The sequence below is a fragment of the Aureococcus anophagefferens genome, assembly GCF_000186865.1.
Source record: "Aureococcus anophagefferens unplaced genomic scaffold AURANscaffold_12, whole genome shotgun sequence".
Taxonomy (NCBI): Eukaryota; class Pelagophyceae; order Pelagomonadales; family Pelagomonadaceae; genus Aureococcus; species Aureococcus anophagefferens.
The window spans coordinates 1,332,296-1,360,065 of NW_008705572.1; the positions used below are offsets into that span (position 1 = coordinate 1,332,296).

The window sequence follows — 27,770 nt, forward strand, 5'->3', positions numbered from 1 at the left end:
GACGATCGCGTGGCCGGCGAAGGCGCGCGGCGCGCACCGGGGCGGCGGCCGCGGGTCCTCGGGCCCGGACGCGCCGGCGGCGACGAAGGCGCGCTCGGCCTTGGGCGGCATGGACTCCCAGGACGCGACGAAGCCCGGCGGCGTCGCCGGGAGCTTCGGCGGCCGGAGGCCGTCGAGGTACGCGTTCACGTCGACGGCGGCCCGGTCGCAGCGGAGGTGCGCGGGCCGGCACTCGGACGCGAGCGAGAGGCCCGCGAGCGACGTGACGCGCGACAGCGCGACGTAGGCCTGGCCCTTGTCGAAGGACCGCGCCGGGTCGAACGTGACGGCCTCGAGGCCCATGCCCTGGCTCTTGTGCACGGAGAGGGCCCAGGCGAGCCGGAGCGGGACCTGGCACCGCCGCGCGACGCCGTAGCCGACGACCTCGCGCTCGAAGAGGCCCGCGACCATGAGGACGCACGCGTCGCCGAAGCGCACGACGGGCACGCGGCCGCCGTCGGCGACGCGCTCGATCAGCCAGACCGCGTAGGCGACGTGGTGCCGCGCGACGTGGCACGAGGCCTTGACGTAGTCGTCCCGCGGGTCGGAGCCCGCGACCACCTTGGCCTTCTGCCTCGCGACGACGTCGTCCAGCGCCCGGAGCGCGGCGGCCGCGTCGCCGGCGTCGAGCGCCGCCGCGGCCTCGGTCCACCGCGCGTGCCAGGCCTCGTCGCCCTTCTCGGCGAGGTTCCGGGCCTCGGCCGTCGCCCGGCCGACGCACTCGTCCGCCGTCGCCCAGTCCACGAGCGTGCCCTGGCTCCCGTTCGAGAAGTAGACGACCTCCTCCTCCGGCGACTCTTTGCGGATGCGCGGGAACGCCATGTTCGCGAGCAGCAACACGGGCACGTTCAGCTTCAGCACGACGTCGTCGAGGGCGAGGAAGTCGTCGAAGGCCTACCGAGCATGACGGTGACGATTTCACATTGTCCAAATCTCTCGAAAATCGTCCCGGCCACAGGACGCCGTCGAAGGCGTCCCGCACGACGTCCGACGCGGGGCCGGCCGCCAGGTCGTGGTCGAACTCCGCCGACGAGAACGCGTAGACGGAGTCGCGCGCCCGGTAGCGCTCGTGGTCCGCGCCGGGCAGCGCCGCGTAGGCCGCCGCGTTGTGGTCGTCGGCCTCTTTGTTGCACGGGTACAGGGCGAGGCCGCCGCCGCCGCGGCCGACGCACGCGCGGTTCAACGGGCCCAGCGCCGCCGCGTCGCCGACGCGCAGGCGGTCCAGCAGGCGGCTGAAGGCGACGTCCGCCTGGCGGTAGCACTCCGTGAGGCGCACGTACTCGAAGCCGGCGGCCCAGAACGCGCGGCTCTCGAAGACGCGGCCGCGGCTGCAGAAGACGAGCTTCGGATCGTCCCCGGCGCCGTGGCCCGGCGGCCGGTCGTCGTCGCGGCGCCGCGCCGCGCCGTCGAGGCTCACGCGGCCCGGCGCGTCGGCGTCGAAGTGGAGCAGCGCCATCTGCTCGCGCGCGTACGTCGTCTCGATGGGCGGCAGCTGGAGCAGGTCGCCGCAGACGATGAGCTGGATGCCGCCGAAGCACGGCAGGCGGCCCACGTGGTCGAAGGCGCGGCCCACCAGCCCGTCGCGCTCGCTCCGGTACGGCTCGGCGTAGGACCGGACCTCGCGCGCGTGCCAGTCGAGCTGGTCGAGGAACTCGCCCGAGAGCATCGAGATCTCGTCGACGACGAGGTGCCGCAGCGTCGCCCATAACATCGGCCTCGGACCGTCGTCGCTCGCCCCGACCGCCGGCGGCGCCGCCTTGGCGAAGATGCGCCCAAAGTCCTTGACCATCGACGGCACGCCGACGTTCGCCGCGCTGTGGATCGTCTTGCCGCCGACGCTCGCGGCCGCGATGCTCGTCGGCGCGACGACGGCCACGCGGCGGTCGAACTCGGGGCCGTAGCGCGCGCGGAGCTCGTCGATGACGAGGCGCGTCGTGTACGACTTGCCCGTGCCCGCGGAACCGGTGTAGAAGACGTTCTCGCCCGCGCGCACGAGCTCGAGCACGCGCCGCTGCGCCGCGTTCGGACCCGCCGTCTTGGCGCGCTTCGACGGCGGCGCGTCGTCCTCGACCTCGTCGACCTGCCGCGCCGCGTTCGGACTCGTGGCGCGCTTCGACGGCGGCGCGTCGTCCGCGTCCTCGACCTCGTCGAGCAGCAGCAGGTCCGCACCGCTGCTCCAGCGCGGCGCGCTAGCGTTCGGCGGCGCTGGTTGCTCGTCGTCGTCGTCGAAGTCGTCGATGTCTTCGATGTCGTCGTCTTCGCGCGCCATGCGTGCGCTTTGGTGCTCTCACGCGACCCCTCCCGGTCTCGGTCAGGTCAGCAACAACACAAGCTGCCTTCAACATACGCGGGGACAGTCTCCCGCCACTCTTAAGACAAGGTCATCTTAGGTTCTAAGCCTGAGGGGGTTTAATACGAAGTCAGAGTTGCGCTATGGTTTCGGAGGTCCCGTTTTCTGATGATCGGGCTACGATTTAATCTAAGAGCGACCTGCGCGGTCCCCGTACTGCCAGATGGCGCATGATTTAATATGCCATCATCGTGTTTTTGGACCAACCATGGCCATTGAAAAACAGAATCATGCAGTCAAGGTATCTTCTGCGACCACGGTTTTCTGGGCGTCCGATGCAGCGGTTCCAGGGCTTGGCGCGGCGCTCGGTCTGTGGACCATGCCGCGCCTCGGGCCCGACTGCGAGTCGCTCGGGAAAGACCACCGGTCGATGGCGAGCAACTTGGTTCGCGTCGGGGCAGCCCGTGGATGACGAGAACGGCCGTTAACGATGGTGGGCGACCGACGAGGGGCCCAACTTAGTTCCAGAGGTCGAGCGGTGCGCTAGACCCTGGGTAAGCCACCCCTGGAATGTTTTCCCGGAGGTCTCTGCTTAGCACTGGCGCACCGAACGTCTCATTCATTGCGCGGTGAGCACCGTGTCACCCGCGGCGCCGCGCGCCCGTCGGAGGCGCTGAGATGATCTCGATCAAATCGACTCGAGCCGAGGAGCTGTCGCGAGAGCATCTGGTGGCCCCCATGACGAACGATTCCCGACGCTCTGTGGCTCGAAAGCGACCCGAAATTGGGTCGGGGGACGCTGCCGAGCCTCACTGCACCCCCTGAAGCTGCCCGTTTGCGCCACCTCGCAATCGTTTGGATGTCGCGTCTTCGCAGGTGCCTCGCCCACATGTTTGCGGACCTCGAAGCCACTGGGATCGTTGCACGTCCCTTCATATTCGCGGAGCTCTGGACGTCCAACAGTTCACCAAGCATCTCGTCGGTCGAGCGCAGCGATGCGGAGATGCGATGCGGACCGGGCTGTCGAGGTATCGTTGTCGTCAATGTTGACGAAATTCAATGGCTATGGTTGATTTAAAATGGAATTAAATCGGCGCGCAGGTTGCCGGCGCCGGCCAGCCTCCGGCGTCCCTTCTAGCCGACGTAGATTAAATAATCCAGCGCGACGGCGTTGTGATTATTTCGCAGGGACATCGGCGTCGGCAGATCGATTTGTCTCCCCTTCGTTCCCTAGTCTAAAGACAAGGCTACAAACAGAAAACACACACAAGTTAACTCCCCGCGATATACACCCGCAGGCGCTTCTCGATCTTGCCATGGCACTGCGAACACTCGCGGATCTTCGCGGCGCAGTCCGTACAGGTGAAGCAGTGGCCGCAGGGGAAGATGGCGACCTGCACGGGCCCGTCGAAGCAGATGGCGCAGGTGAGCCCCCGCGCGCGCGGCGTGCCGAGGGCCTCCTCGTACTCGCCGAGCTTGTCGCGGAGCTTCGCGTTGTCGCGCCTCAGGGCCTCGCACCTGGCGAGCGCCGCGTCGCGCTCGGCCTCGAGGGCCTGGTCCGCCTTGAGCACCGCGATGGACGACTGGAGCGCGCGGACGATGTCGCCCTTCTCGACGCAGTCGCCGATGTCGACGCGCCGGTCCGCCGCGAGCCGCTTCAGGGCCCCGACGCTGAGCCGCGCGAGCGGCGCGGCCGCGCGGAGCGCCTCCGACGGCGTCGGCGCCTCGGACGGCGTCGGCGCGAAGGCCACCCGCGGCCCGCCGTCGTCGCTCTCGTCCTCGGAGTCGTAGGGCGCGTGCGCGCGCGCCGCGCGGAGGAACGCGCGCGGCGATAGCGGGTGGCCGCCCTCGCTGGCGGACCGCCGCAGGCGCGTCGCCGCGCGCGCCTCCGCGGACGGCGCCGCCGCCGCCGCGTCCTCGGCCTCGGCCGCGCCCGCGGACAGGACCGCGGCGCCGCCGCCGACGACGGACTCGGGGAGCCAGCCGCTGCTGCCGTCGCCGAGGCGCACGTTCGCCTGCGGTGGGCGCGCCGTCTTTTCGCCGCGGGGTGTGGCCGAGCGACGCCGACGACGCGCCCAGCCGCGCGCGAGCGACAGGACCTCGAGGTCGTCGCCGCGGCCCACCGAGACCTCGTTCTCGCCGCGCGAGTCGTAGCGCGACGTCGCCTTGAGGCGCGTCCGGAGCCGCCCGGGCAGGGACCGCAGGCGCCGCAGCGCCGGCTGCTCGGGCCCGCTCGACGGGTCGGCCTCGGCGCGCGTCGCGCGCGCCGCGCTCGACGCGGGGAACCAGCCCTCGCGGTCGCCGACCTTGCCGAAGGCCCAGCCTTCGTGCGCGGGGCTGTCGCCCTCCAGGATGGTCACGTAGTCGCCGGGAGCCAGGGTCAGCTCCGTGTCGCCGTGCGCGTGGTACGCCGACGTGACCTCTCGGACGTCGTCGGCCATCGGTATAATATTCTTTCCAGGCAGCCCGTTCGGGGCTGGTGTTACCTCGTGTTTATTATTACCGTCAACTTTCCATATATATATGCGTGAGTTGTGCGTGTTTGGTTTCCCCCGCCGTACGAAAATTAAATGGCTGTCGCGAGCGGTGCAGAGGGAAGCATTGACACGGGAATGAGTGGCTCAGCTCGCGCGAGCGCGCCCGGCAGGGGCAAGATGCCGTAGGCGTCTTGTTCGCATGATGGCCAGCGCGGCGCGTGACATTTCCGGGGCAGCTCCGTGGCCGTCCGGTTCGGCTCCGTGACTCATGGGGCAAAACGCCTCCTACGACAGGGTCGCGCCGCAGTTCGGGCCAAACGAATGGCGCATCATGCAACAGCAATCTTACAGCTACCGTAAGCTGCATGACCACCCTCCTCCGGCGTGCATCACGACGCAAACGGTGCACATCATGGAGCTGAAGGAAAAGATGACGCTCTCACTCAAAAAGCTCCCGAGCTTTGGCGGGTTCCGCCAGTTAATCACGGCGCTGTTCCTATTCATCATCGTCTCCTTGTGCGTCCCGCAGCAATTCCGGGGCAGCACGTTCGTCTCGATCCCGCTCGGTTGTATCTTGGGGGGGGGCGTTTTTTACTTCCAATGGCAGCACAACAAAGCGAACCGGCAGATCGCCGAGGACTGGACAAATCTCGCAGTCCAATGGAACGCGGCGCACCCGGCCGTCGCGGCGAAGTACGGCTACCTGAACTACGGCAAGCACGGGAGCTTCACCCAGCACTTCATCGCCCTCACGCCGCTCGCGCTCGTTGCGACAGCGCCACTGCTCGCGGCGGCGATGCCGGCGGCGGCGCCGCTCGCGCAAGCGTACCAGGTCCCCGCGGGCGCGACGCTCCAGCCCGCCGAGGTCCTCCCGCCGCCGGTGGCGAGGCGCCTGCTGGAGGTCGTCATCCCCCCGGAGTCGGCCCCCGGGTCGACGATCCAGGTGCGCGCGCCGACGGGCGAGGTCGTCGAGGTCGTCGTGACGGCGGCCATGGTCGGAACGCAGGTCCAAGTGGGTTACTAGTCTGATGTAGCATCGTCGGGGCGCATGTCCCGGTCGGCTACTAGCGGGGTCCAGTGTGTGGTTACGGATGAACAGGGCCGCGCGCGGTCGCGCGGCGCGGGCGTATGCGCAGTGTGCGGGGGGGGGGGGCGCGTCGCGGCCGCCGCGTGCAGCGGCGGCCGAAGGGACACAAAACGGTCGATCACAGGCGTCGGCGGAACTTGGGCTTGAGCTTGTTGGAGATCTTCGAGAGGCGCGCGCGCTCCTTGACGGCGGCCAGGTCCTTGAGGTCGATGGCCGCGTCTTGGTGGAGGAACTCGTCCGCGCCGCGCGTGAGGTGGTCGCGGACGCCGAGCACGAAGGCGCCGTCCTTGGTCACGAGCGGCTTGAAGTCGGGCCGCTTGTAGGCGTGGGCGTAGGACGCGCCCTCCGTGAGCGTCACCGCGTCGACGAGGCTCAGCTCCGGGTTCGTGACGAGGAGCCGCGTGCCGTCGAGGCGGTCGAGCACGTGGCGCCGCACGTGGAGCACCTGGCCCCGGCTCGCCTCGGCGTACTGGGCCGCGAAGGCGCCGAAGAGCGCGTCGCCGCCCGCCGCCGCGACGTCCGGCGCCGCGTCCGGCGCCGCGTCCTCGAAGAGGCCGCCGGCGCCCGCGCCGAGCGCCGCGGCCGCGACGGCCGCGAGGTCCGCCGGCTCGAGGCCCGGGTTCTGGTGCAGGAGCGCCGCCTCGAGGCGCCGCCGCTCGTCGGCGGGCGGCGCGCCGCAGGCCAGCGTGTCGTTCGCCTCGTCGCGGACCGCCGCCGCGTCGAACGTCGCGTGCGCGCGCCGCCGGACGCGCCGCGCGCCCCGGGGCAGCACGGCCAGCGGCTCGCCGCAGAGGGCCCGGGCGCTCCGGCTCGCGCGCGCCGAGCAGGCGAAGGCCGCCGCCGTCGAAAAAAGGAGCGCGAGGCTCAGCGCCGCGAGCGCGACGCCCGCGCGCGGCGCGCGCGCCGGCTGCGGCGCCCGGGCCTCGGTGAAGCGCACGATGGGCGGCGGGGCCTTCGCCGCCGCCCCGGCGGCGCCGAGCTCCGCGGTCAGGGCCGCCGCGAGCGGGGGGGCGGGCTTGCCGGCCGCGGCGGCCGGCGCGGCCTCCTTCTCGGGCGCCGGCGCGTCGAAGAGCGACAGCAGGTTCTTCGCGTGCTTCGTCTCCGCCGGGGCGGGCGTCGGCAGCTGGACCGTGTCGCCGTCGGCCTCGGCCTCGGCCCGCTCAAAGGCCGCCTGGACCTCGGGGGAGAGGACGGCCATTGTTGAAGTGTTCGGTCGCGCGTCCGGGGACGCGCGCGGGGGCTTGCGGGGGCTTGCGGGGGCCGCGGAGGGCCTTCAGGGGCCGGGGGCGGCTCGGCAGCCACCCCCCGACTGAGAATACTCAACAAGTTGTCGCCCGCACGAGCGCAGGAGCGGTGAACACTCCGAGTGCGTCGATCGGATTCGATTGGCTTGCACTCGAGGAACGTTCCCCGAAGCGTCAGCTGGTTGCACTTGTTGCCGCAAATTAGTTATGGCCGCCTGATGATCATGAAGGCAGCCCCGCGCGGGGGGAAGATCCTGCTGCTGCTGCTGCTCCCGCTCCTGCGGTGCGCCGCGGGCCTCGACTTCCACGCGCGCATGCAGGCCTCCCTCGAGGCGTCGCTGGCGCAGTACCCGGCGGTGCCCAAGAGCACGGAGGCCGTGTCGCGCTACCTCGCGGGCGTGCTCTTCGCGCCGACGTTCAGCGTGCTCGTCTACGAGGGCCGCCTCTTCGTGGACCGGCGGTTCCTCGGCGCGGAGAAGAACCGGAAGCACGCGAACTTCGTGGCGTCGGCGCTCGCGCACGAACACGTGCACAACGCGGCGTACTTCTTCAGCGGCAACTCGACGGGTCTCTGCGACCGCGACCGCGACCGCGACGCGCCCGTCGCGCCCTGCCTGGTCATCGCCAAGGTCGCCGGCCACGGCATGCGCGGCGTGCTCGTGCCGAACCCCTACTTCCAGGACGTCGGCTACTGGGACGCCGTGCGGAGCCACGTGCGCGCGCGCGCGGCGACGCGGCCCTTCGCCGGCCGGGACCCGCGGCTCTTCTGGCGGGGCCACATCAGCAGCTCCTACCACGCGCCGGGGGACCCGCTCCACCCGGAGCCCTGCGCCGACGAGTTCGGCAACCACGCGCGCCTCGAGGCCATGGCCGCGGGGCTCCGCGCGCCGGAGACCGTCGACGTCAAGTGCTGGATCCTGTCCAAGCGCCGCGCCGGCGTCCTGGGAAAAAGATCGTCGCGGATGGCGTTCCGCGAATCGTCGTCGTCGTCGCGGGAGCGATCGGCTCCGAATCGCCGTCGTCGGTCGAGCGCGCTTCTGACCGCGACTCTCATAGGTGCCACCCGCGCGACGACCGCGACGAGGCCTGCGCGGAGTATCCCTACGACGCGACGATGGCCAAGGCGCGCGACGACCCGGCGCTCGTCACGGACCCGGGCCACGTGGCCAAGGAGAACTTCACGCAGTACAAGTACGTGCTCAACCTGCCGGGCTCGACGGCGGGCTCCTACTCGCGGAACCTGAACCACCTCTGGTTCCTCCGGTCCGTCGTCGTCTTCTGGAAGGCGCCGTTCGTCGAGTGGTACTTCCCCGCGCTCTCCGCGGGAGAGACGCACCTGGTCGTCGACGCGGCCAACGTGTCGTCGACCGTCGACGCGCTGAACCGCGGCGCCATCGACGCCCAGAGTCTCCTGCGCCAGGCGGACCGCGTCGACGACGAGCTGCTCTGCCCGCGGTGCCTCGCGCGGTACTTCAAGACCGCGCTCGCCGCGCTGTCGCGGCGCTTCTCCCTCGCCAAGGTCTTGGACGACCCCTGCGTCGCCGAGCTCTTCTTCGAACATCTGGACTGCGCCGGCCTCGACCTCGTCGAGGTCAAGCACACGGTCCGCGCGGCGGGCTCCTACGACATCGACGCGCGCCGCGCGCTCCTCACGAGCACCGCGTCCGAGCCGCTCCCGGGCGGCGGCTGCGCGGAGCTCACGGCCATGGCCGGCGCGCGCTGCAACGCGACCCACCGCGACGCGCACCGAAGCGCGCACAAACTCAGCGTCCTGAAGGGCCTATGGATGAACGCGGTGCCATAACGTTCAAGTTGGACTAGTTATTGAAGGGGACGCGCGCTCGCAAGTTTAGTTCAAGTTGAGTGGGGCTTGAAGGCGATGGGGCTCAGGGTGGTGTAATGCGAGTCGCAGCTCACGCGATGCTGCTGTGCGTCGCGCGGTCCTTCCGCGCGCCGCTCCGCGCGTCGCCGCTGCGCCGGTCGCTGGCGCGAAGCGCGGCGCCGCGGCGCATCGATTCGACGAAGAACGACTTTGTGAAGCTCTGCAAGACGCTGCACCGCCGCAAGGGCCGCGAGCAGACAAACCTCGTCTTCCTCGAGGGCCAGCGGCTCGTCGGCGACGCGCTCGCCGCCGGCGCCGCGCCGCGCACCGTGCTCGTCGCCGACGGCGTCGACGCCGACGGCCTGCCCGGCGACGTCGTCCGCGCGCCGCTCAAGGTCGTCGCGGCGTGCTGCGACACGTCGACGCCCCAGGGCGTCGTCGCCGTCGTCGAGAAGCCGGTGGTTGCGGTGCCGCCGTCGCCGACCTTCGTGCTCGCGCTCGACGGCGTCAGCGACCCGGGCAACGTCGGCGCGCTCATCCGCACCGCGGCGGCCGCGGGCTGCGACGCCGTCGCCGTCGTCGGCGCCGCGTGCGCGGACCCCTGGTCGCCCAAGAGCCTGCGCGCGGCCATGGGCGCGACGTTCCGCGTCCCCGTGGTCGAGTTCCGCGACGACGGCTGGGCCGGCGCGGCGCCGCGGCTCCGGGGCGACTGGGACCTGTCCGTCCGCGCCGCGGACCTCGCGCCGGGCGCCGAGGCCTACGACGCCGCGCCCTGGGCGGACGGCGGCGCCTGCGTCGCCGTCGGCGCCGAGGTCGGCGTCTCGCGCGAGCTGGCGGAGCTGCTGGACGGCGACGACGCCGGCTTCTCGCGCGTCTACATCCCCATGCACGCGGACGTCGAGTCGCTCAACGCCGCCGTCGCCGGCTCCGCGATCCTCCTGGAGGCGCGGCGGCAGCGGGCTCATAATCGTTAACGACTCTGGTGGTTGAAGAAGGCGACGAAGCGCGCGCCGTCCTCGAGGCCCGCGAGCGCCCTGACGTCGTCCGCGTCGAGCGCGAGGCCGCGGACCTCGTCCGAATTGTTCTGGGCGATTCGCGCCGGCGTCACGCTCTTGGGCAGCGCGGGCACGCCGCGCGCCAGGGACCAGCCGAGCAGCACGGACGACGCCGCGACGCCGTGCTTTTTCGCGATGGCCGTGACGACGGCGTGGTCGAGCATGCCGCCCCGGGCGCCGCGGCCGAAGGGACTGTAGGCCGTGACGACCATGCCCTGCCGCTTGCAGTACTCGACGAGCGCGTCCTGCGGCAGCCGCGGATGCAGCTCGATCTGGTTGCACGCCGGCTTGACGCGCGCGTAGGAAAGCAGGTCCGCGACGTCGTCCTCGTAGTAATTCGAGATCCCGATGGCCTTGCACTTGCCCTCGTCCACGAGGCTCTCCATCGTCTGCCAGCACTCCTTGAGCGCGCGGCGGCCGCCCACGGGGAAGTGGACGAGGAGCAAATCCAAGTAGTCGACGCCGAGGTCGGAGAGTGACTTCGCGCAGCAGCGCCGCACCTGCTGGTCCGTGCGAAAACTGTTCCAGATCTTCGTCGTGATGAAGAGCTCCTCTCGTGGAATCTGCGACGCGCGCAGCGCGGCGCCAACCTCGCGCTCGTTGCCGTAGATGTGGGCGCAGTCGAGGTGCCGGTACCCCGAGGCCAGCGCCGCCTCGACGGCCCGTCCCACCTGGCCCGGCGGCGCTTCCCACGTGCCCAGCGCGATCCAGGGCATAACTGCGCCGTTGTGGAGCGTGACGCCAGCGCGTGACGCTGTGTTTGCGGCCATTTTGCGGCGCGCGGCGTTTTCTTGAAGCGGTAGTTGCACGGACTGCGAGTGAGCCCCCGCGCGCCTGGCCCCTCGGAGCTAGATGCCAGCCCGGCTGCTCGTGTTCAGCCGCGGCTAGGCTTGGAGTCCCAGTGCCGCAAGGCCTGGCGCCGCAAACCCCCCCGGGGAGGCCCTCTAGCTGTTAGCCTCTCCTAGCCTAGCACTGAATTTTGCCACAAGAAAGTGGCCTGGCTCATGACAGAGCGCGCAATTGGGCACGAGCATGATGGCTAAGCCGTAGCGCAACGACGCGTCAAAATGGCCGTCTCTCGCATCGAGGTCTGGGACTCGATCCACGCGCAGCACGACGACGAGCGCGAGTGGTACCTCGATGCCACAGCCTGCGCCGACTTTTGCATGGAGCTCCTCGCGACCACCGCGACGAAGCGCGTCTGGCATTTCGGCTGCGGCACGTCGATTCTCGGCGTGCTGCTCGCGGAGCGCGGCTGCGACGTCGCGAACACCGACGCGTCGACGCCGGCCGTCGAGCGCATGCGGCGGCGGCCGGGCACCTGGCTCGTCGACGACGCGCGCGAGGCCGCGGACCGGGGCCCGTTCGACCTGGTCGTGGACAAGGGCACCTTCGACAGCATCACGGCCGATTCGGCGACGCGCGCCGACGCCGCGCGGCGCGTCGTCGGGGCGGTCCACGCCGCGCTCGCGCCCGGCGGCGCGTGGGCCTGCTTCTCGACGTTCGCGCCGGAGGAGAAGGGCACGCGGCGCCTGCTGGAGCAGTCCGCGCCCTGGGCGCGCGTCGACTGCGAGCCCTTCGGCCCGGCGCCCTTCGAGCTCCCGGACCAGGCCTCGAGCTTCGTCTACGTGTGCCGGAGGCACTCGACCTAAATTAAACGCGGAGCTTCGGCCGCACGACCACGCTGCCACTTACGCCGTCCGTACTTCGCGCCCGCCGCGCGAAGGTCCACGCCGTCGCCCGGGACACACCAGACGGCGCGGCCAAGAGCGCCTCGCCCGCTCTTGGCACTCACGCGATGACGGGCGCGATGTTGGCGCCCTGGGAGCCGCTGAGCAACGTCGCGAGCGCGCCGGTGTCCTGCGCGAGCAGCACGGTCGACGCGTCCCCGAGCGCGCTGCCGCTCGCGCGGATCGCCTCCTGCTGCTGCATCGGCGCGCACGCCGAGCCGAGCGCGTCGGAGATGGTTTGGATGCGGTCGGCTTCGGCGCGCGCGATGATGTGCATCGCCGCCGCCTTGCCCTCGGCGTCGATCGACGCCACCTTCGAGTCGGCCTGCGCCTTGACCTGGACGATCTCCGCCTCGATCGTCTGCCGCTCGAGCGCCGAGTTGGCGACCGCCGCCGAGGCGAGGGCCTTGGCGAGCTCGTGGTCGACGATTTTCACGTCCTCGATCGCCATGTTGATCACCTCGATGCCGCAATCGTTGATCATCTCCTTACGGAACATGTCCATGAAGGAGTCGTGGATGGCGGAGCGGAAGCCGCCGCCGCTCTCCGGGCTCTCGGCGGGCGTCGTCGCCTCGTGCTTCTTGTTGAGCCGGTTCTTGCCGATGCTGGTGGAGAGGTCGAGCTTGGCGCGCTCCTGGATGTTCTCCTGGATCTCGCTCACGATGTCGGCGTCGGCGCGGCCGGACGTCAGCATCATCACGGCCTTGCTCGCGTCGACGACGCGCACGCAGATGGCGGCGTCGAAGGTGAGCTCGACGTTGTCGAGCGACATGCCCGTCACCTCCGCGATGCGGAGCGTCTGCTGGCCGGTCGACACGAAGCCGGCGAGCACGTGCGTCGCCTTCTCGATGGTGTGGCGCCCCGTCTCGAGGATCTCGAGCGTGCCGTTGTTGAACGTGATGCCCACCTGGCCGTCCTTGATGGTAGCCGTGCAGCTGCTCCGGCGTCAGGTGCGCGATCTTCTCCGCCGTGAACACGCCGCTAATATTGCTTTCGAGCGTTTTCACCTCACCATGGTCGAACCCCGGGTTGAACGCCAGCCACTCCTCGTCGGTCGCCATCGTCTCTCTACACGGCCCACGACGGCGGTGCGATTGGTTGGAGACGGCGGTGTCTCGAGGAATGCTGTAATAACAATCTTGGCTCCAAGCAATTGGCTCCAAGTGGATGCTGCCCGCAGACAACGTCGACTCGTTGAAGGGAAACCCTAGCTTACCGCCCCACCTACCCGCGTGAGCGGCGGGCCTTGTCGGCGAGGGGGTGCTTCCAGGCCGTCGTGCGCGTGTTGTGGTCGATGTAGTAGGTGCGCTGCTTGCGCGGGTCGAAGCGCTTCTCCCAGCCCGGCGGGAGCGGGAGGTCCGCGGGCGTGCCCGCGCTCCGCGCGGAGCCCGGCCGCTCCGCCGCGGAGCCCGGCCGCTTCGCGGGCGCGGGCCGGGCGGCGCGGCGCGGCGCGGCGGCCGCCGGCGGCGCGCGGCGCCGCGGCTCGGGCTTGGGGATCGCGCGGCCGTGGAGCGACAGCGCCGCGGGCGACGGCGGCTCCGACGGCGGCTCCGACGGCGGCGCGGACGAGAGCGGCGCCGTCGGCGGCGCGTCGTCCCAGGCCTGGCTCGGCGCCGGCGAGTGGAGCGGGTCGACGCGGCTCAGGTCCACGCGGGACCGCGCGAGGGGCGGCTCGTCGTCGAAGGCCTCGCGCGCGGCCGGCGACGGCGCGGCCGCCGGCGGGCTCCGGAGCGGGCTCCAGCGGTCCCGGTCGTCGCGGCGGCCCCGGGCATTTCGCTCGGGCCGTGACGACCCGGCGTGGCGTCGGCGCCACTCGCGGCGCGCGACGACGGACTCGTCGACCATCATCGACCGCGTCAACGCGGCGCCCTCGAGCTTCGTCAGCAGCACGTCGCCCGAGAAGTTCGAGAGGCGCAGGCGCAGGGACCCGTCGGGCTTCACGTCCAGGCGCGTGCCGTCGCTGTGGGGCACGGCGAGCTCGATGCCGTGGTAGCAGAGCGTGAGCGGCGGCGACGGCCTCGCGGCCGGCCGCGCGGGCGCCGCGGCGAGCGACGACGCCGCCGACGCGGCGACGCCGCCCCGGACGAGCGACGACGCCGTCGACGTGGCGACGCCGCGCACGGGCGCCGGCGACCGGGCCTTGGTCGGGCCGACGGCCTCGGGGATGGCCGTCGTGAGCGGCGGCGGCGGGGGAGTGAGCGCGGGCGCGGCCTCGGGCACGGGCGAGAGGCGGTCCGCGGACGCGCGGAGGAACGGCGGCGGCAGCGGCGGCTCGGCGAGGTCGAGGTCCGAGTCGTCGAGGTGGTCGTCGAGGGACTGGAGGTCCAGGTCCAGGGGCGTCTCGCGCGCGGGCGACGGCGCGCGGGCGACGGACCCGCGCGAGAGGCCCGGCGACGGCAGGTCGCCCCCGCTCGCGCGGGGCGACGCGCGCGCGCTGCTCCGCAGGGAGCCGCCCGGCGAGGACCGGGGGCCCGGGGACCGGCGCTGGATCGCCGTCGGCGACAGCGAGATCCGCGCGTCGTCCGCGAACGGCCCGTCCAGTCCCAGCTTCGCGCCCGAGTCGCGGCTGCCCCGCAGCGACCCGCCGCCGGCCTCGTCGCGGTCCTGCCGCTCCGCCTTGTAGCGGCCCATGAAGTCGCAGATCGCCGCGAAGGGCGCGCGGAGGCCGCCGCCGTCCGGGTCGATCTTCTCGAAGAGCAGCCGCGCGTCGTCGTCCGCGAGCGCGACGCCGATGCCCGGCAGCCCGAGCAGAAACTCCTCGAAGGGCACGCTCCGGTCCTCGTCGCCGTCGGCGAACTCCTCCCAGACCTCCTCGTGGTACGCGAGGAACCGCGCGAGCGCGACGAACTCGGCCCGGCCGACGGCGCCGCCGCCGCGGCGGAGCGCGCGGTCGAGGGCCGGCCCGTGGAGCTCGGGGAAGTAGTCGGCGATGGCGTGCGCGACGTCGCCGGGCGCCAGCGCGCCCGCGCCCGCCGCGTCCGCGCGCGCGAAGACGGCCTCGAGCTCGCGCCTGCTCGGCGCGGACGGCGGCGGCGCGCGCTCCGGGAGCGTCGTCAGCGGCGGCGGCGGCGGCGAGTGGAGCTGGGGCTGGGACCGCCGCGCGGCGAGGTACTCGGCGACGCGGCGGCCCGCGTCGCCGTCGACCGTCGTCGCGAGCGACGCCTGGAGCACGTCGTCGTCGTCGCCGTCGGCGACGCCGAGGTCGTCGTCGTCGCGCGGCGCGGCGCCCCGGGGCGCGTCGGGGCTCGCGGACGCCGGCGGGCTGCGCCCGGCGAAGCCCCGCGGCGACGCCCCGGCGCGGGGGACGTCGCGCGACGCGCGCGCGGACTCGACGGACGCGCGCGGCGGCGCGGGGTCCGCGCGCGGCGACGGCCGCGCGTAGTCGCCCGAGGCCCGCGGCGCGTAGTCGCCCGAGGCCGACGCCCCGCGGGCCCGCGCCTCGCGGGCCTCGTGGCGGTCCTTGTGCTCGGCCTTGAGCCGGCCCATGAAGGCGCAGAACTCCTCGAAGAGCACGAGGCCGCCGCCGTCGGCGTCCATCTTCCGGAAGATGACGCGCGCCTCGGAGTCGCTCAGGTCCAGGCCCATGCGCGGCGCGCCGGCGCGGAACTCGGAGAAGTCGACGCGGCGGTCGTGCGACGCGTCCAGCTCCGCAAACTCGTCCGCGAGGCCCTTGAAGTAGGCGATGGACCGCACGAGCGTCGGGAACTCGCGCTTCGTGATGAAGCCGGAGCCGTCGACGTCGGCGAACTTGTAGGCGCGCAGGAGCGCCTGCTTGTTGTCGTACTCCGGGTACTCCTCGGACACGAGCTTGTCGATCTCGGCCAGCGACAGCATGCCGTTCCCGTTGAAGTCGTAGCGGGACCAGAGGTGCTGCAGCTCGACCTTCGACGGCACGGGGTAGTCCTTGAGCGCCTCCCGCATGAAGGAGCGCCGGTTGTCCTGGGACGCCCGCATCGCGAGCGAGTTTTGAAATCGGGCAGCCTCCTCGTGGGGCAACTTTGGTCTCTATAATATTATATTATGGTCTCTATATCTTGCAGCCCGCATTCGAGCACGACTCAGGCGCCATGGCCGACGCCCGGCCCCTCGTCGGGGCCGGCGCGGCCCGGCGCCCCGCGCGGCGGAGGTCCGTCGCCGCCGTCTGCGCCGTCGCCGCGGCGCTCTGCGGCGGCGCCGGCGTCGCCTTCACCGGCGGCGCGCCGTCGATGGGCAGCCTCGCGGCGTCGACGTCCGGCACGCAGAAGACGCGGGGCGGCACGAAGAGCGGCGCGGGCGGCGCCGTGGCGACGAGCGCGGCGCCGAGCTCGTCGCCCGAGGTGCGCGCGAGCCGCGTCGTCGACGCCGGGTCCACGGTCAGGTCGAGCGAGATCTACCCGTTCCTCGCGGCGTCCGGCGCCGCGCTCGTCGAGCCGCACGTCGAGACGAACCTGACGGTCCACGGCGCGCCGGACGAGGCGTCCGCGGACCCGGAGACCTGGGCCTGGACCGTCGTCCAGCAGAACGACATGGGCGAGTCGTCCGCGGTGCTCCAGCTGGGCGAGTACGTCGGCCGCTTCGGCTCGACGTCCATCGTGCTCGTCTTCCACAGCGTCGGGTCCTACGTGGCGACGGCGCGCTGGCTCGGCGACGTGTCGACGCACGTCGCCGCGGAGGCGAACCTCATCTGCCGCTACGTGCGGCGCAACGTCCGCGCGCTGAGCGAGTCCGAGCGGACGCGGTACCTCGACGGCTTCCAGACCTTGCTCCGCGTCAACGGCACGGCGGGCCGGCGCAGCTTCGGCGCGGGCTACGTGAGCGCCCACGAGCTCACGGCCGTCCATTTGAGGGAAGCGGGCCAGCGCCTGGGGGACCACATGCACGACGGCGTGGGCTTCCTCACGCAGCACGTCGCGCTGACGTCCGCGTTCGAGACGTCGCTGCAGACCATCGACGCGTCCCTGGCCGTGCCCTACTGGGACTTCACGGAGGACCGGTCCGCGGCGTCGACCCTCGAGGACCTCTTCGACCCGGCGAAGAACGACGTCTGGCGCGCGGACTGGTTCGGCTCCGCGACGGGCTCGAACCACGCGGTCGCGGAGGGCCGCTTCGCCTACCAGCGCGTGCCCGCGGCGAGCGACGTCGCCTCGTCGGTGCAGAACCCCTTTGGCTTGTTGCGCGCCCCCTGGAACGTGAACAAGTCGCCCTTCGTGACGCGCGCGCACGCGTTCTGCGACGCGACGTTCGCCCTCGACGACTGGCCGTCGTGCGCGACGCACTACGACCTCGCCTTCAGCGACGCGACGGCGTCCTGGTACGGCTTCGCCAACGCGGCGTCCTATGCGCCCCACGGGGGCGTCCACTTCATGGTCGGCGGCTACGACAACTGCGGCGACGTCCACGCGCGGCTGGACGACGTCATCACGCCGCTCGGCGTCGGGTCGCTGGAGCTGGCGCTTCTCCAGGTGCCGAAGAACCTCTGGCGCAACATGCTCGCCGAGGTGCCGGAGTCGTGCGCGTCGGACGCGCCGCAGGCCGCGTGCCACCTCCGGTGCGTCGAGAACGCCGCGAACGCGTCCTTCGAGGAGCGCGCGTTCTTCTCGCGGGGCATGGACCGCGACTACGGTTCCTGGCTGGACGACCTGAACGCGACGGGCTGGGCGCGCGTGCTGGAGGTGCTCTGCACGACGCCGTGGTCGCCGGGCGAGCAGGTCGAGGCCGCGAGCCCGCTCGACGTGTCGTTCTGGCCCATCCACCCGACGCTCGACCGGCTGACCCAGTACCGGCGCCTGGTGAAGCCCTTCGACGGCAACGCGTCCGACGCGTCGTGGCTCGGGTCCTCGGACCACTCCGCGTACTGCTCGACGCCCAAGCCCGACTACGAGTGCCACGGCCACCACCCCTGGGACCTCACCGTCTTCCAGACGGACCACTACGACGCCGGCAGCGGCCGCTTCGTGCGCCGCTTCGCGACGAACGCGGAGATCTTCGAGTACTCGAACCCGAGCGACTACAAGCTCCCGTACGTCTACGACTCCTTCGAGTGGCCCCACTGCGAGGCCGACGGCGTCGTCTTCCCCAAGCCCCGCGCCCAGTCGTCATCGTCGTAATCTAGCTTATCTTAGGCGTTCCTAGACGTATTTGGCTCTATAGAATTCGCCCTAAAGATAGGATGCGACGACGGCCTTGATGTCGCGCGGGACGGGGAAGTCGCGCAACAGCGCGGCGACGACGAGCGCGGCTTTCCGCTTGGCGCCGGCGCCTGCCATTGAATTTGGATATCCATAGATCTTGACGGCCCGGCCCGGTGACCGGGTGCCGATGAACACGATGCCTCGCCGCGCGAGCCCGACGAAGGCCTCAACGCGGCCAGTAGCAAGTGCGATCGCGACCGCAGTCTCGTCGTCGTTGTGCGCGAGCTTCCGCAGCGCTAACTCGGTATCGATTGTATTGTTGCGACCGCTCTCGACAAACGCGACGAGCGCCTCGATGCCGCCAGCCTCCCGGATGGCGACCTTGTTCTCAGCGTTGCCGCACAAGAGGCTACAAATCGCCCCCACGGCATTGTGCGCGTGTGGAAACCCCCTCTCCAGTGTCTCAATGAGAAGTGGGATGCCTCCTTCCTTCCGAATCGCGTCCTTGTGCCATTGGCTTCTGGCCGCCAACTCCCCCAACGTGGCCGCTTTGTGATAGGCGACGCTCGGGTGCGCGTCCCGCAACGCAGCGACATAAATCGTCATATCGAAGCCGTCATAATTCGCGGCTTCCAGCTCTCCAATCGTCCTAGCAAAACTTCCCGGGATTCATCGGGTGCACCTTGGGCTGCACCGATCAAACATGCAGTCATCAACGGCTCACTCGCTGCAGATACTCGCTGCGAGCCGATGTCCATCAAACCTCGCCTGCTCGTCGTGCTCGGCGGCGCAATAACGATGTGCAACGGTCTCCAGCTGTTCACGGCCGTCGAGTCGCTCGTGGCGACGCCCTACGCGAAGCTCGAGAAGAAGGTCGCGTCGCAGCAGATCCCCGCCGTCGCCGCGGCGCCGGCGCCGCGCAAGACGCTCGCGAGCGAGCTCGCCGGCGGCGCGTCCTTCGACCACTCGGCCTGGGACGCGCTGCTCAAGGCGCACGTGCGCGACGACGGCACCGTCGACTACGGCGGCCTCGAGCGGGACGGCGACGCGTTCCGGGGGTACCTCGCGGCCCTCGCGGCGGCAGACGTCGACGCGCTCGGCGACCGCGAGCAGCTCGCGCTCCACCTCAACGCCTACAACGCCCTGTGCGTCGCGCACGTGCTGCCCGTGCACGGCACGCTCAAGTCGATCCTCGACTTGAGCGAGAAGGACGCGCCGATCTGGGACAAGGTCGCGGGCGAAGTGGGCGGCGTCGCCGTGTCGCTCAACGACATCGAGCACGAGCGGCTCCGGCTGCGCTGGGACGAGCCCGAGCTCCACGCGTGCATCGTCTGCGCGTCGACGTCGTGCCCGTCGCTCGCGCGCTTCGCGTTCGCGGGCGACGGCCTGGAGCGCGACATGCGCGCGCGCGCGGAGTCGTGGCTCCGGGACGGGTCCAAGGGCTGCGCCGCGGAGCGGGGCGGCGCCGTCGCGCGCCTGTCGCGCATCTGCCTCTGGTTCGAGGACGACTTCGACACGCGCGGCGGCGCGGCGGCCTTCGTCCGCGACCACGTCGACGGCGGCTCCGCGGCCGCGCGCGCGCTCGACGGCGGCGCGGCGCTGCGCTACTTCCCCTACGACTGGTCCCTCAATAAGGTAGCGAAGTGAGATTAAAGTATGCGCTGCAGGCCGCGGTCCGCCTCGCGCGTGTTTTTTTTTGTTGAATTCCTAGGCGAGCGGCGTCTCGTCGCCGAGCTTCACGTAGCCGTCGGACTCGGGGTCCGACGGCAGGAGGCAGTAGCAGAGGCGCTCGTACAAATTGTCGGCGAGCCCGCTCACGATGCCCACGTCCTCGTCCTCGATGACCTCGTCGAGCGTCGACGTGTCGTAGATGTGGAGCCGGTCCAACAGCACGGAGAACTCCTCCTTGTCGAGCTCGCCGTTGCCGTCCTCGTCGAGGTCCGCGATGATGTTGTAGACGTCGTCCATGGAGATCTCGACGCCGAGGTCGTCGACCATCAATTTGTAGAGCTCCTGGAGCGTGATGGCGCCGCCGCCGTCCTTATCTATCAAATCGAACATCTTCTCCTTCATCGCCTCGACGTCCTCGGACGCCTCCATGAAGCCCTCGAGCTTGCACCCAAAGGCCAAAAACTCCTCGAATTCCACGGTACCGCCGCCGTCCTGGTCGAGGTAGGAGATGAGCTCCGCGAAGACGCGCTCGCCGTCGACGATATCCATCTGCGACGCGTTGACCTTGTTGATGGAGAACTTGGTCAGCAGCTCGCGGAATTCGGCGGTGGTGACGGCGCCCGAGCCGTCGTCGTCGAAGATGTCGAAGACGTGGCGCCAGTGGCGCCGCTGCCGCGCCTCGAGCTGCTTCCGCGCGTGCTTGGAGAGCGCGGCGAGCCGCGCCTCGCGGTCCGCGAGCTTGGCCCGGCAGTCGGCGTCGCCGGTCGACGACCCGCCGTCGATGACCTGGCGCAGCATCTGCGTGTCGCTGAGGCACTGGACGACCTTGAGCGCCTCGAAGGCGGCCACGGTCTTCTGGCGCCGGTTCACGTTCGAGAGCATGCGGTTGTTGACCATGCTGTCGATGTTCGACGCGATCGTGAAGTCCTCCAAAATCCGCGGCAGCTTCGAGATGGTCATGAAGGGCGGCACGAGGCAGAGCGCGAGGTAGACGAGGCCCGTCGCGTCCGACGTGTCGCAGAGCATGGCCGCCTGCGCGGCCTTGCAGTGGCCCGGGCTCTCGAACATCTGCTCCGCGAAGACGACCATCAACACCGCGCAGTAGACGGACTGGCAGAGCACGATGATGCGCACGAGGTTCAGCGTGAAGCCCGCCTTGGTCTGCTTGCCGAACCAGAAGTTGGACGGGTAGTCCTCGTGGAGCCGCTGCTGCGTCGTCGCGCCGTAGACCTTGATCGAGTGGCGCCGCGTCTGCGCGTTGAGCGACTTGCGGATCTCCTCGGCGCAGTGGATCTGGACGATGGACCGCACCTTGGCGTGGAGCACGAAGGCCAGGCCGGGCCCGCTCAAAAAGCCCAGGCAGACCCAGAAGACGAAGCCCGCGTTGTGGCTCGCGGAGCGAATGAAGACCCAGACGAAAATCAGCAGGAGCTCGAAGAAGAGCCAGGTGAAGATGGGGATCTCGACGAGCTCGGCGATGGTGTGGCCGAGGCACACGCTCAGGTAGTTGGAGAAGTCGAAGGCCGCGGTCTTGGCGGCCGCGTCGTCGCCGGCCTGCGACGTGATCTGGTGATAAACAAAGTGGTCGCGCGTCGCCTTGTAGACGAGGATGCGGTAGGCCGTCGGCAGGTGGTTGTAGCACAGGTTGACGGCGTAGTTGTGCTTCGCGATGCGCTCCGAGAAGCCGACGACGGACTTGGGCAGCCGCTCGATGGGCTGCGTCTCCCACTCGCGCCACTGGATCTGCACGTAGTGGCCCAGGCTCACGAGGCCGATGGCCTGGCCCAGGTAGATGACCATGACGAGGAACAGGACCATGTGCACCGTCTCGCCGAGCTCCGCGAGCTCGTCGTCCTCCTCGTCGCCGAACAAGTCCGAGGAGAGGTCGCCGATCGCGGGGATCTTGAAGATGCCGAAGAGCGTCACGGAGATGAAGCCCAGCGTCGTCAGCTCGCCGAACATGGACGTCAGGATGGGCCGCATGTGCTCGCTCGTCTTCGAGTAGAGCAGCTCGCGGCCGTACTCGAAGCTCAGCGACAGGAAGATGACGACGGTGATGATGACGACGAGGCACTGGAGCTTCATCTCGATCGCCTCGTTGCCCTCGAGCTCGTCGTCCTCCTCCTCCTCTTCCTCCCCCTCCTCCGTCTCCGTCGAGTTCGTCGCCTCCTCGCCGCGCGCGCCGCCGAGCTGCGCCAGCAGGAGCCCGGCGGCGAACTTGGCGCCGCGCTTGCTCGTGAGCGCCGTCGCGCAGAGGCCCCAGCCCATGAGCAGGTTCGCGCGCTGCTGCGACCGGAGCGCGCCCATGGCGCCGCGCCGCGCCGCGGCACTCGTCACAGCACACGAGCTCGCCGCAGCGTGGTACTCAGGCTGCCCCGATCCGTCGATTTCCTTGATTTCCATGGAGCGGTGATGCGAAAGATTTCTTGAGGAGTTGTTGACCTTCGCTAAATCGAGACTGTGGCAGAGATCTCGCGCAGAGCGCTCGTCGTCGTCTAGTGGTGTTGCATAGATCCCGCGCAGACCGCTCTCGTCGTCAAAGTGGGTCTGCAACTGAGCGTCGCATCGCTTTGCAACTGCATTCATCGTCTGCAGCTCCGCGCAGCAGCAGCGGCACCAGCAACGACGTCAGCCGTGCGATGCGCCGCGCGCTGCTGCTCGCGCTCGCCGCGGCGTGCGCGACCCATGGCCTCGAGCGGCCGCGGCGGCGGCGCGCGCTGGCGCCGCGGGGCGGCGCGGCCGCCGCGCACGCGGTCGCGAAGGACTTCAACTGGGACGGCGAGCGGACGTGGGTCGACCGGACGATCGCGTTTCTCGAGGCGCCGATGACGGAGCTCGCCATCGGCACGATGGCCGTCGGCTTGACCTTCGTGGAGATCGGCCGCGAGATCAACCGGCTCGGGTCCGTGCGCGAGGCGAACTGGGCGCTGCTCTTCCTCGCGATGGCGCGGCTCCTGAAGTCGCTGCTCGCGGTGCTCCGCTCCACGCGCATGGCGCTCCGCGGCTACAAGTCCTACCGGGTCGTGCGCCGCGGGGACAACGTCTACCTCAAGCACCTCCCCCCGCCCGACGACCCGCAGCACACGGACGATAAAACCTAGCCGTGGCCGCTGCCGAGGTGCGGCCTCCGCTCCGGGTGGACGCGCAGCTTCAGCTTCGCCATGTATTCACTCATGTCCGCCTCGCGCGTCGGCGACGGCTGGTCGACGCGGCAGTCCGTCGCGGCGAATTCGAAGGCCGGCGTCGTCGCGCCCGCGGCGTCGGCCGGTCGCCGGAGCTCCGCGAGGCGCGCGGCGCACGCCTTGGACGCGCGCTTCGCGGCGTTCTTCGCGCCCGAGGGCAGCTCGGGCCCGCGGTCGCGCTTCAGCTTTTTCGCGCCGACGAAGTCCTCGACCAGCCACAACGCCGCCTCGCACGCGAGCGCGTCCGTCGACGCCGCGGCGCTCTCGCGCAGCGCGTCGAAGACGGCGGCGCCCTTCGCGGCGCCCGCGGCCGCGAGGAAGCCCCGCGTCGCCGCGCGGAATCGCGGCAGGCCGACGAAGCCGCGCGCCAGCTCGATGCGACCCAGCGCCTTGAGCATGGTGACGCGGTGCAGCGCGCCGTCGCCGGAGTCGTCCATGAGAGCGGCGTCGGCTTTCGCGCGCGACGACTCGGGCACGTCGAACGTCGCGACGTGCCGCAAAATTGCGTCGACGCTCAAAGCGCGGAGCGTGCGCGGCTTGTGCGTCTTTGCGAGAGCGGCCATTGCGCGCGCTGCACGTCTTTAAAGACGCGGGGGCTGATCACTCTCAGTGTCTATCCCTGCTCAGAGAGTTAGCCATGCTCGCCTCGTCAAAATTGTCAACATCAGAGTCAACACCAGTTGGTCAACTTCGCCTCGCACTTTTTGTGTGGCGGGGCAGCCTTCCGTCTGGGCGCGCGGGCAGAACGCCGGCGTGCGCGGCCGACACCACCCATGGAGAAGCTCTCGGCGAACCGCGACCGCGGCCACGGGACCTTGGTCGCGAAATTCCCGAACCTCGAGGGCACGGACTTCGAGGGCTGCGGCGAGGACGTGGGCCTCGCCGTCTGGCGCGTCGTCAAGCGCAAGCTCGTGCGCGCCGTCGACGGCGACGAGGTCCTCGGCACGCCCCGCGTGCTCCGGCGCTCGGACGTGCTGCTCCTGCTGCGGACGAGCGGCGACGGCCGCGAGCGAACCTGGGCCGCGCACACGTGGAAAGGCGGTTCCGCGTCGATGATCGCCGAGGGCATGGCCGGCTCCATGGCGGCCAAGCTCGTCAACTTGCTGAACGTCTACGCCGGCTCCGGCGCCGTGACGCGGCACGACAGCCAGGACGGCGACGAGTGCGCCGCGCTGAAGGACGCGCTCGGCGCGTTCGCCGTCGAGGACGGCGGCGCCAAGGTCGCGGCGCCCGCGCCGAAGGCCGCGCCGGCACCCGTGGCGAAGCCGGCCTTCGCCCTGAAGAAGACGGCGGCGAAGGCGCCCGCGCCCGCGCCCGCGGCGGCGCCGGAGACGACTACGAAGCCCGCCTTCGCCCTGAAGAAGACGGCGCCGCGGCCCGAGAAGCCCGCGGCCGCCGCGCCGCCGTCGCCGGCGTTCGCGCTGAAGAAGACGCCCGCGAAGCCCGCGGACTTCGCGCCGCCGCCCCAGCCGTCGACGACGCCGGCCTTCGCGCTGAAGAAGACGACGGTGAAGCCCGCGGATTTCGCGCCCGAGCCGTCGAAGGCGCCGGCCTTCTCTCTGAAGAAGACGGCGTCCAAGCCCGCGGACTTCGCGCCGGCGCCCGCGCCGGCGCCCTCGAAAAAGGTCGTCATCGCCGCGCCGGACACCGCCGCGCCGCCGCCGCCGCCGCCGGGCGCGACGCCGCAGACGCCGCGGACGCCCGGCGGCACCGTCAAGGAGACGGAGTTCCCGAACCTCAAGGGCACGGAGTTCGAGGGCGCGGGCGAGCACGAGGGGCTCGAGGTCTGGCGCGTGCGCGGGCGGAAGCTCGTCCGCGCCGTCGACGACGGCCGCGACGAGATCTTCCGCGCGCCGCGCGTGCTCCGCAAGGCCGACGTCGTCGTGCTGCTCGCGACGACGGGCGCGGGCCGGAAGCGGCGCTGGGCCGTCTACACGTGGAAGGGCGGCGGCGTCGGCATGATCGCGAGCGGTTTAGGCGGGTCCATGGCCGCGAAGCTCGTCAACCAGCTCGAGGTCCACGCGGGCTACGGCTGCGTGACGCGCGAGGACGCGACGGAGGGCGGCGAGTCCCCGGGCCTCAAGGCCGCGCTCGGCGACTTCGAGACGCAGGACGGCGCCCACGAGGTGCTCGCGAAGCACGCGGACGCCGCGCGGCCCGTCAAGCTCTGGCGCCTCGACGAGGGCCTCTTCGTGCGCGTCGAGGCCAAGGCGTCGAGCCTGTCGCCGCAGCACGCGTACGTCGTCGACGCGGGCGACGCGCGCAAGACCGCGCCCCACGCCTACTCCTGGGCCGGCGCCGAGAGCGGCCGCGTCGAGCGCGCGCTCGCCGAGGAGATGTCGCGGCGGCTCCAGTACGCGGAGTACCCGGACGCGAGCGACGCCGCGTCGCACGCCGTCGAGGGCGAGGCCGGCGACGCCGTCGTCCGGGCCCTGCTCGCGCCCGGCGCCTGCGGCGCCGCGGCGGGGGACCCGCGGCTCCGCTGCCCGGCCCTGTTCGCCTGGGACGGGTCGGCGTGGGCGCCCATGCGCGAGGACGGCGGCGGCAACGACGTCGCCGAGGGCGGGCGCCTCGCGGCGTCGACGCTGGGCCCCGACGGCCTCTTCCTCGTCGACGCCTGGGCCGAGGCCTGGCTCTGGCGCGGGCGGTCCTTCAAGGGGAGCTTCGGCGCGGCCAAGGCGGCCGCGGCGTCGGCCCTGGGCCCGGCCGCGCGGCCGCCGGCCTTCGCGGGTGTCGACGTCGTCCGCGACCGCTTCGAGCCCGCGCTCTTCGGCGAGCGGTTCTACGGCTGGGGCGGCGGCGCCATCAACCAGGGCGGCACCCTCGAGATCGGGGGCTACGTGCCGTCGAAGCACGACGAGGAGCGGCGCAGCGTGAAGCTCCGCGCCGTCGCGGAGGAGGCGGCGCGGATGACGCAGGGCGGCGTCGGCTCGCTCGCGGCCGAGGGCGACGAGTCCGAGGCCTGGATCAGCGGCGGCGCGGAGCGGAGCGGCGACGAGAGCCGCGTGTGCCTCACCATGGACCTCGCGGACGACGAGACGGGCTACGTGCGCGTCTTCCGCGTCGACGACGACAACGAGCTCCTCGAGCTCGCGAACAGCGGGGAGGGCTACGGCGTCGGGCCCGAGGCGTCCTGCTGGACGTCGAGCGACATGATCATCGCCTGCTACGGCTGCAAGAACGGCGCGCTCCACGTCGTCTACACCTGGGAGGGCGACACGGCGTCGCTCAAGGCGCGGACGGCCGCGGGGCTGCGCGTCGCGTCGCTCAAGGACGACTGCGGCTGGGAGGGCGCGGAGCACCAGCTTTATTGTTATCAGAACGCGGAGCCGGCGCTCCTCGTGACCGTGCTCCGCAAGCACCTCGGGGGCCACGGCCTCCTGACGCTCCGCGGGCGCACGGCCGGCGGCTACCTCCGCGAGCACACCGCGGACGACGACGACGCCGCGCGCGGCTTCGACGCGCCCGGCGGCCGCGTCCGCGCGCTCCGCGTGGGCAGCCCGCCGGGCAGCGACGCCCAGGACGCGGAGCTCGTGCGCGCCGCCGAGGAGCCCCTCGAGACGCTCCTCGGCGGCTACCGCTTCGAGAACGAGGCGTCGTGGGTCTTCGTCAAGACGGCGCCGGACGGGTCCGTCGACCGTCGAGTGGCCCACGGCAACGACGCGTCGCCGGCCGTGCGGGGCCGCGCCGAGGCCGTCGCGGGTTTCGGCGACCTCGCGCGGTGGCTCGACGCCGCGTGCAGCTCCGGGACGATCACCGCGCTCGAGCCGACGGGCGCGGGGCCCGCGGCGTTCGCGCCGCTCGCGCCGGCGGACTTCGGCGCCTTCGGCCTCGACTCCATGCTCTACGAGGGCCTCGAGGATTTGGCGACCTTCGAGGACCTGCCCACGGGCGACGACGGCCTCTTCTCGCGGACCTTCAAGGCCGACGCGACGCGGCCCGCGCGGCTCTTCGAGGTCTCGCACGCGAAGCGCGCCGTCGGCGGCATGTTCGTCACGGACCTGGGCCGCACGTTCCGCCAGCAGGACCTCCTGGGCAACAACATGCGGGGCACCTTCGTCCTCGACGGCGGCGGCGACGTCGTCTACGTCTGGTTCGGCGCGGGGCCCGTCGCGCGGACCGAGGCCGCGCTCGCGGTGGCCGTCGGCGGCGGCTACGCGCGCGAGGTGCCGACCATGGACTGCTACAAGCTCCACGCGGCGGAGCGGGACCGCGACGCGACCGCGCCGACGGCGCGGCTGAAGCGCGTCCACGGCCAGCACCACCGCGCGTCCATGGCGCCGCGCCGCGACTGCCCGGACCTCTCCGTGGTCCTCGTCGACGCGGGCGCGGAGCCCCCGGAGTTCGTCGCCTGCTTCTTCGGCTGGCAGCCCCTGGGCCAGGGCAACGCCTTCGCCGAGGCCTTCGCCGGCGACGTCGCGGCCGCCGTCGCGGGCACCATGGTGCTCGAGGAGGACGAGGCCGCGGAGAAGCGGAGCCACGAGCCCGTGGTCACGAAAAACATCGAGGACGACGAGACGATGAAGCGCCGCGCGCGGACGCTCACGAGGGGCCGCGCGTCCGAGGACAAGGTCCAGGCGCGCAGCGACGGCGAGGTGACCATCGCGGAGCGCCTCGGGAGCAAGGTGTCGACGGGCAAGCGCGGGTCGCTCCACGTCGCCGCGCCGCAGCCCCTCACCATCGTCGAGGACGACGAGCACCGCGGCTGCACGATCCAGCGCGACGTCACGGCGCTCCACGGCGGCGACGAGGACTTCCTCGTCTACGCCTACAGCGGCAAGAAGATCGTGAAGCGTTTGGCGCACGGCGTCGGCGGCCTCTCGGCGCTCCGGGGCTTCCTCGAGGCCGACAACGTCTGCTACGCGCTCGCGGCCTACGGCGCGGAGCGGCTCAGCGAGGCCGCGGGGACGACCGTGCACCAGTCGGTCTACGTCTTCGTCACCTGGTTCCCGCCGGGCATCAGCCCCATGGTCCGCGGCACCGTCGCGAGCCACAAGGCGGCGATCCACTCCATCTTCCAGCCCTTCCAGGTCGAGATCGTCGCCGAGGACATGGCGGACCTC

General features: G+C 71.2%; 11 protein-coding genes across 11 annotated transcripts in view; 6 read left to right on the forward strand and 5 right to left on the reverse strand.

Moving 5' to 3' along the window:
* Positions 1 to 3,600: 3,600 nt before the first annotated feature.
* Positions 3,601 to 3,756, reverse strand: AURANDRAFT_27860 (hypothetical protein; the record flags this gene model as incomplete). Its single annotated transcript, XM_009039727.1, has 1 exon — positions 3,601 to 3,756. A coding segment is annotated over one exon (156 nt), but the record flags the coding sequence as incomplete, so codon positions are not given.
* A 2,119-nt stretch (positions 3,757 to 5,875) lies between these two features.
* Positions 5,876 to 7,263, reverse strand: AURANDRAFT_71853 (hypothetical protein; the record flags this gene model as incomplete). The annotated part of the gene is made up of 2 exons (XM_009039726.1): positions 5,876 to 6,533; positions 7,044 to 7,263. The coding sequence occupies 2 exons, from the start codon at positions 7,089 to 7,091 to the stop codon at positions 6,012 to 6,014; spliced, it is 570 nt and encodes a 189-aa protein (XP_009037974.1).
* Positions 7,264 to 7,451: 188 nt separating this feature from the next.
* AURANDRAFT_65036 (hypothetical protein) lies at positions 7,452 to 8,941 on the forward strand (the record flags this gene model as incomplete). The annotated part of the gene is made up of 2 exons (XM_009039705.1): positions 7,452 to 8,056; positions 8,194 to 8,941. The coding sequence occupies 2 exons, from the start codon at positions 7,452 to 7,454 to the stop codon at positions 8,939 to 8,941; spliced, it is 1,353 nt and encodes a 450-aa protein (XP_009037953.1).
* Positions 8,942 to 9,119: 178 nt separating this feature from the next.
* On the forward strand, positions 9,120 to 9,941 carry AURANDRAFT_60146 (hypothetical protein; the record flags this gene model as incomplete). Its single annotated transcript, XM_009039706.1, has 1 exon — positions 9,120 to 9,941. A coding segment is annotated over one exon (814 nt), but the record flags the coding sequence as incomplete, so codon positions are not given.
* On the reverse strand, positions 9,930 to 10,784 carry AURANDRAFT_27623 (hypothetical protein; the record flags this gene model as incomplete). Its single annotated transcript, XM_009039725.1, has 1 exon — positions 9,930 to 10,784. One exon carries the CDS (start codon positions 10,782 to 10,784, stop codon positions 9,930 to 9,932), a length of 855 nt encoding a protein of 284 aa, XP_009037973.1.
* Positions 10,785 to 15,215: 4,431 nt separating this feature from the next.
* AURANDRAFT_27914 (hypothetical protein) lies at positions 15,216 to 15,665 on the reverse strand (the record flags this gene model as incomplete). Its single annotated transcript, XM_009039724.1, has 1 exon — positions 15,216 to 15,665. A coding segment is annotated over one exon (450 nt), but the record flags the coding sequence as incomplete, so codon positions are not given.
* A 146-nt stretch (positions 15,666 to 15,811) lies between these two features.
* Positions 15,812 to 17,830, forward strand: AURANDRAFT_65038 (hypothetical protein; the record flags this gene model as incomplete). Its single annotated transcript, XM_009039707.1, has 1 exon — positions 15,812 to 17,830. The coding sequence occupies one exon, from the start codon at positions 15,812 to 15,814 to the stop codon at positions 17,828 to 17,830; it is 2,019 nt and encodes a 672-aa protein (XP_009037955.1).
* A 774-nt stretch (positions 17,831 to 18,604) lies between these two features.
* On the forward strand, positions 18,605 to 19,501 carry AURANDRAFT_65039 (hypothetical protein; the record flags this gene model as incomplete). Its single annotated transcript, XM_009039708.1, has 1 exon — positions 18,605 to 19,501. One exon carries the CDS (start codon positions 18,605 to 18,607, stop codon positions 19,499 to 19,501), a length of 897 nt encoding a protein of 298 aa, XP_009037956.1.
* A 249-nt stretch (positions 19,502 to 19,750) lies between these two features.
* On the reverse strand, positions 19,751 to 20,212 carry AURANDRAFT_15277 (hypothetical protein; the record flags this gene model as incomplete). Its single annotated transcript, XM_009039723.1, has 1 exon — positions 19,751 to 20,212. A coding segment is annotated over one exon (462 nt), but the record flags the coding sequence as incomplete, so codon positions are not given.
* A 1,952-nt stretch (positions 20,213 to 22,164) lies between these two features.
* Positions 22,165 to 22,626, forward strand: AURANDRAFT_65041 (hypothetical protein; the record flags this gene model as incomplete). The annotated part of the gene is made up of 1 exon (XM_009039709.1): positions 22,165 to 22,626. The coding sequence occupies one exon, from the start codon at positions 22,165 to 22,167 to the stop codon at positions 22,624 to 22,626; it is 462 nt and encodes a 153-aa protein (XP_009037957.1).
* Positions 22,627 to 23,480: 854 nt separating this feature from the next.
* AURANDRAFT_65042 (hypothetical protein) overlaps positions 23,481 to 27,770 on the forward strand; it is a gene marked incomplete at both ends in the record, with an annotated part of 4,821 nt that continues 531 nt past the window's right edge. The window contains one exon of the mRNA XM_009039710.1: positions 23,481 to 27,737. Within this exon, the coding sequence (XP_009037958.1) occupies positions 23,481 to 27,737 (4,257 nt within the window). The remainder of the gene's footprint in view (positions 27,738 to 27,770) is intronic.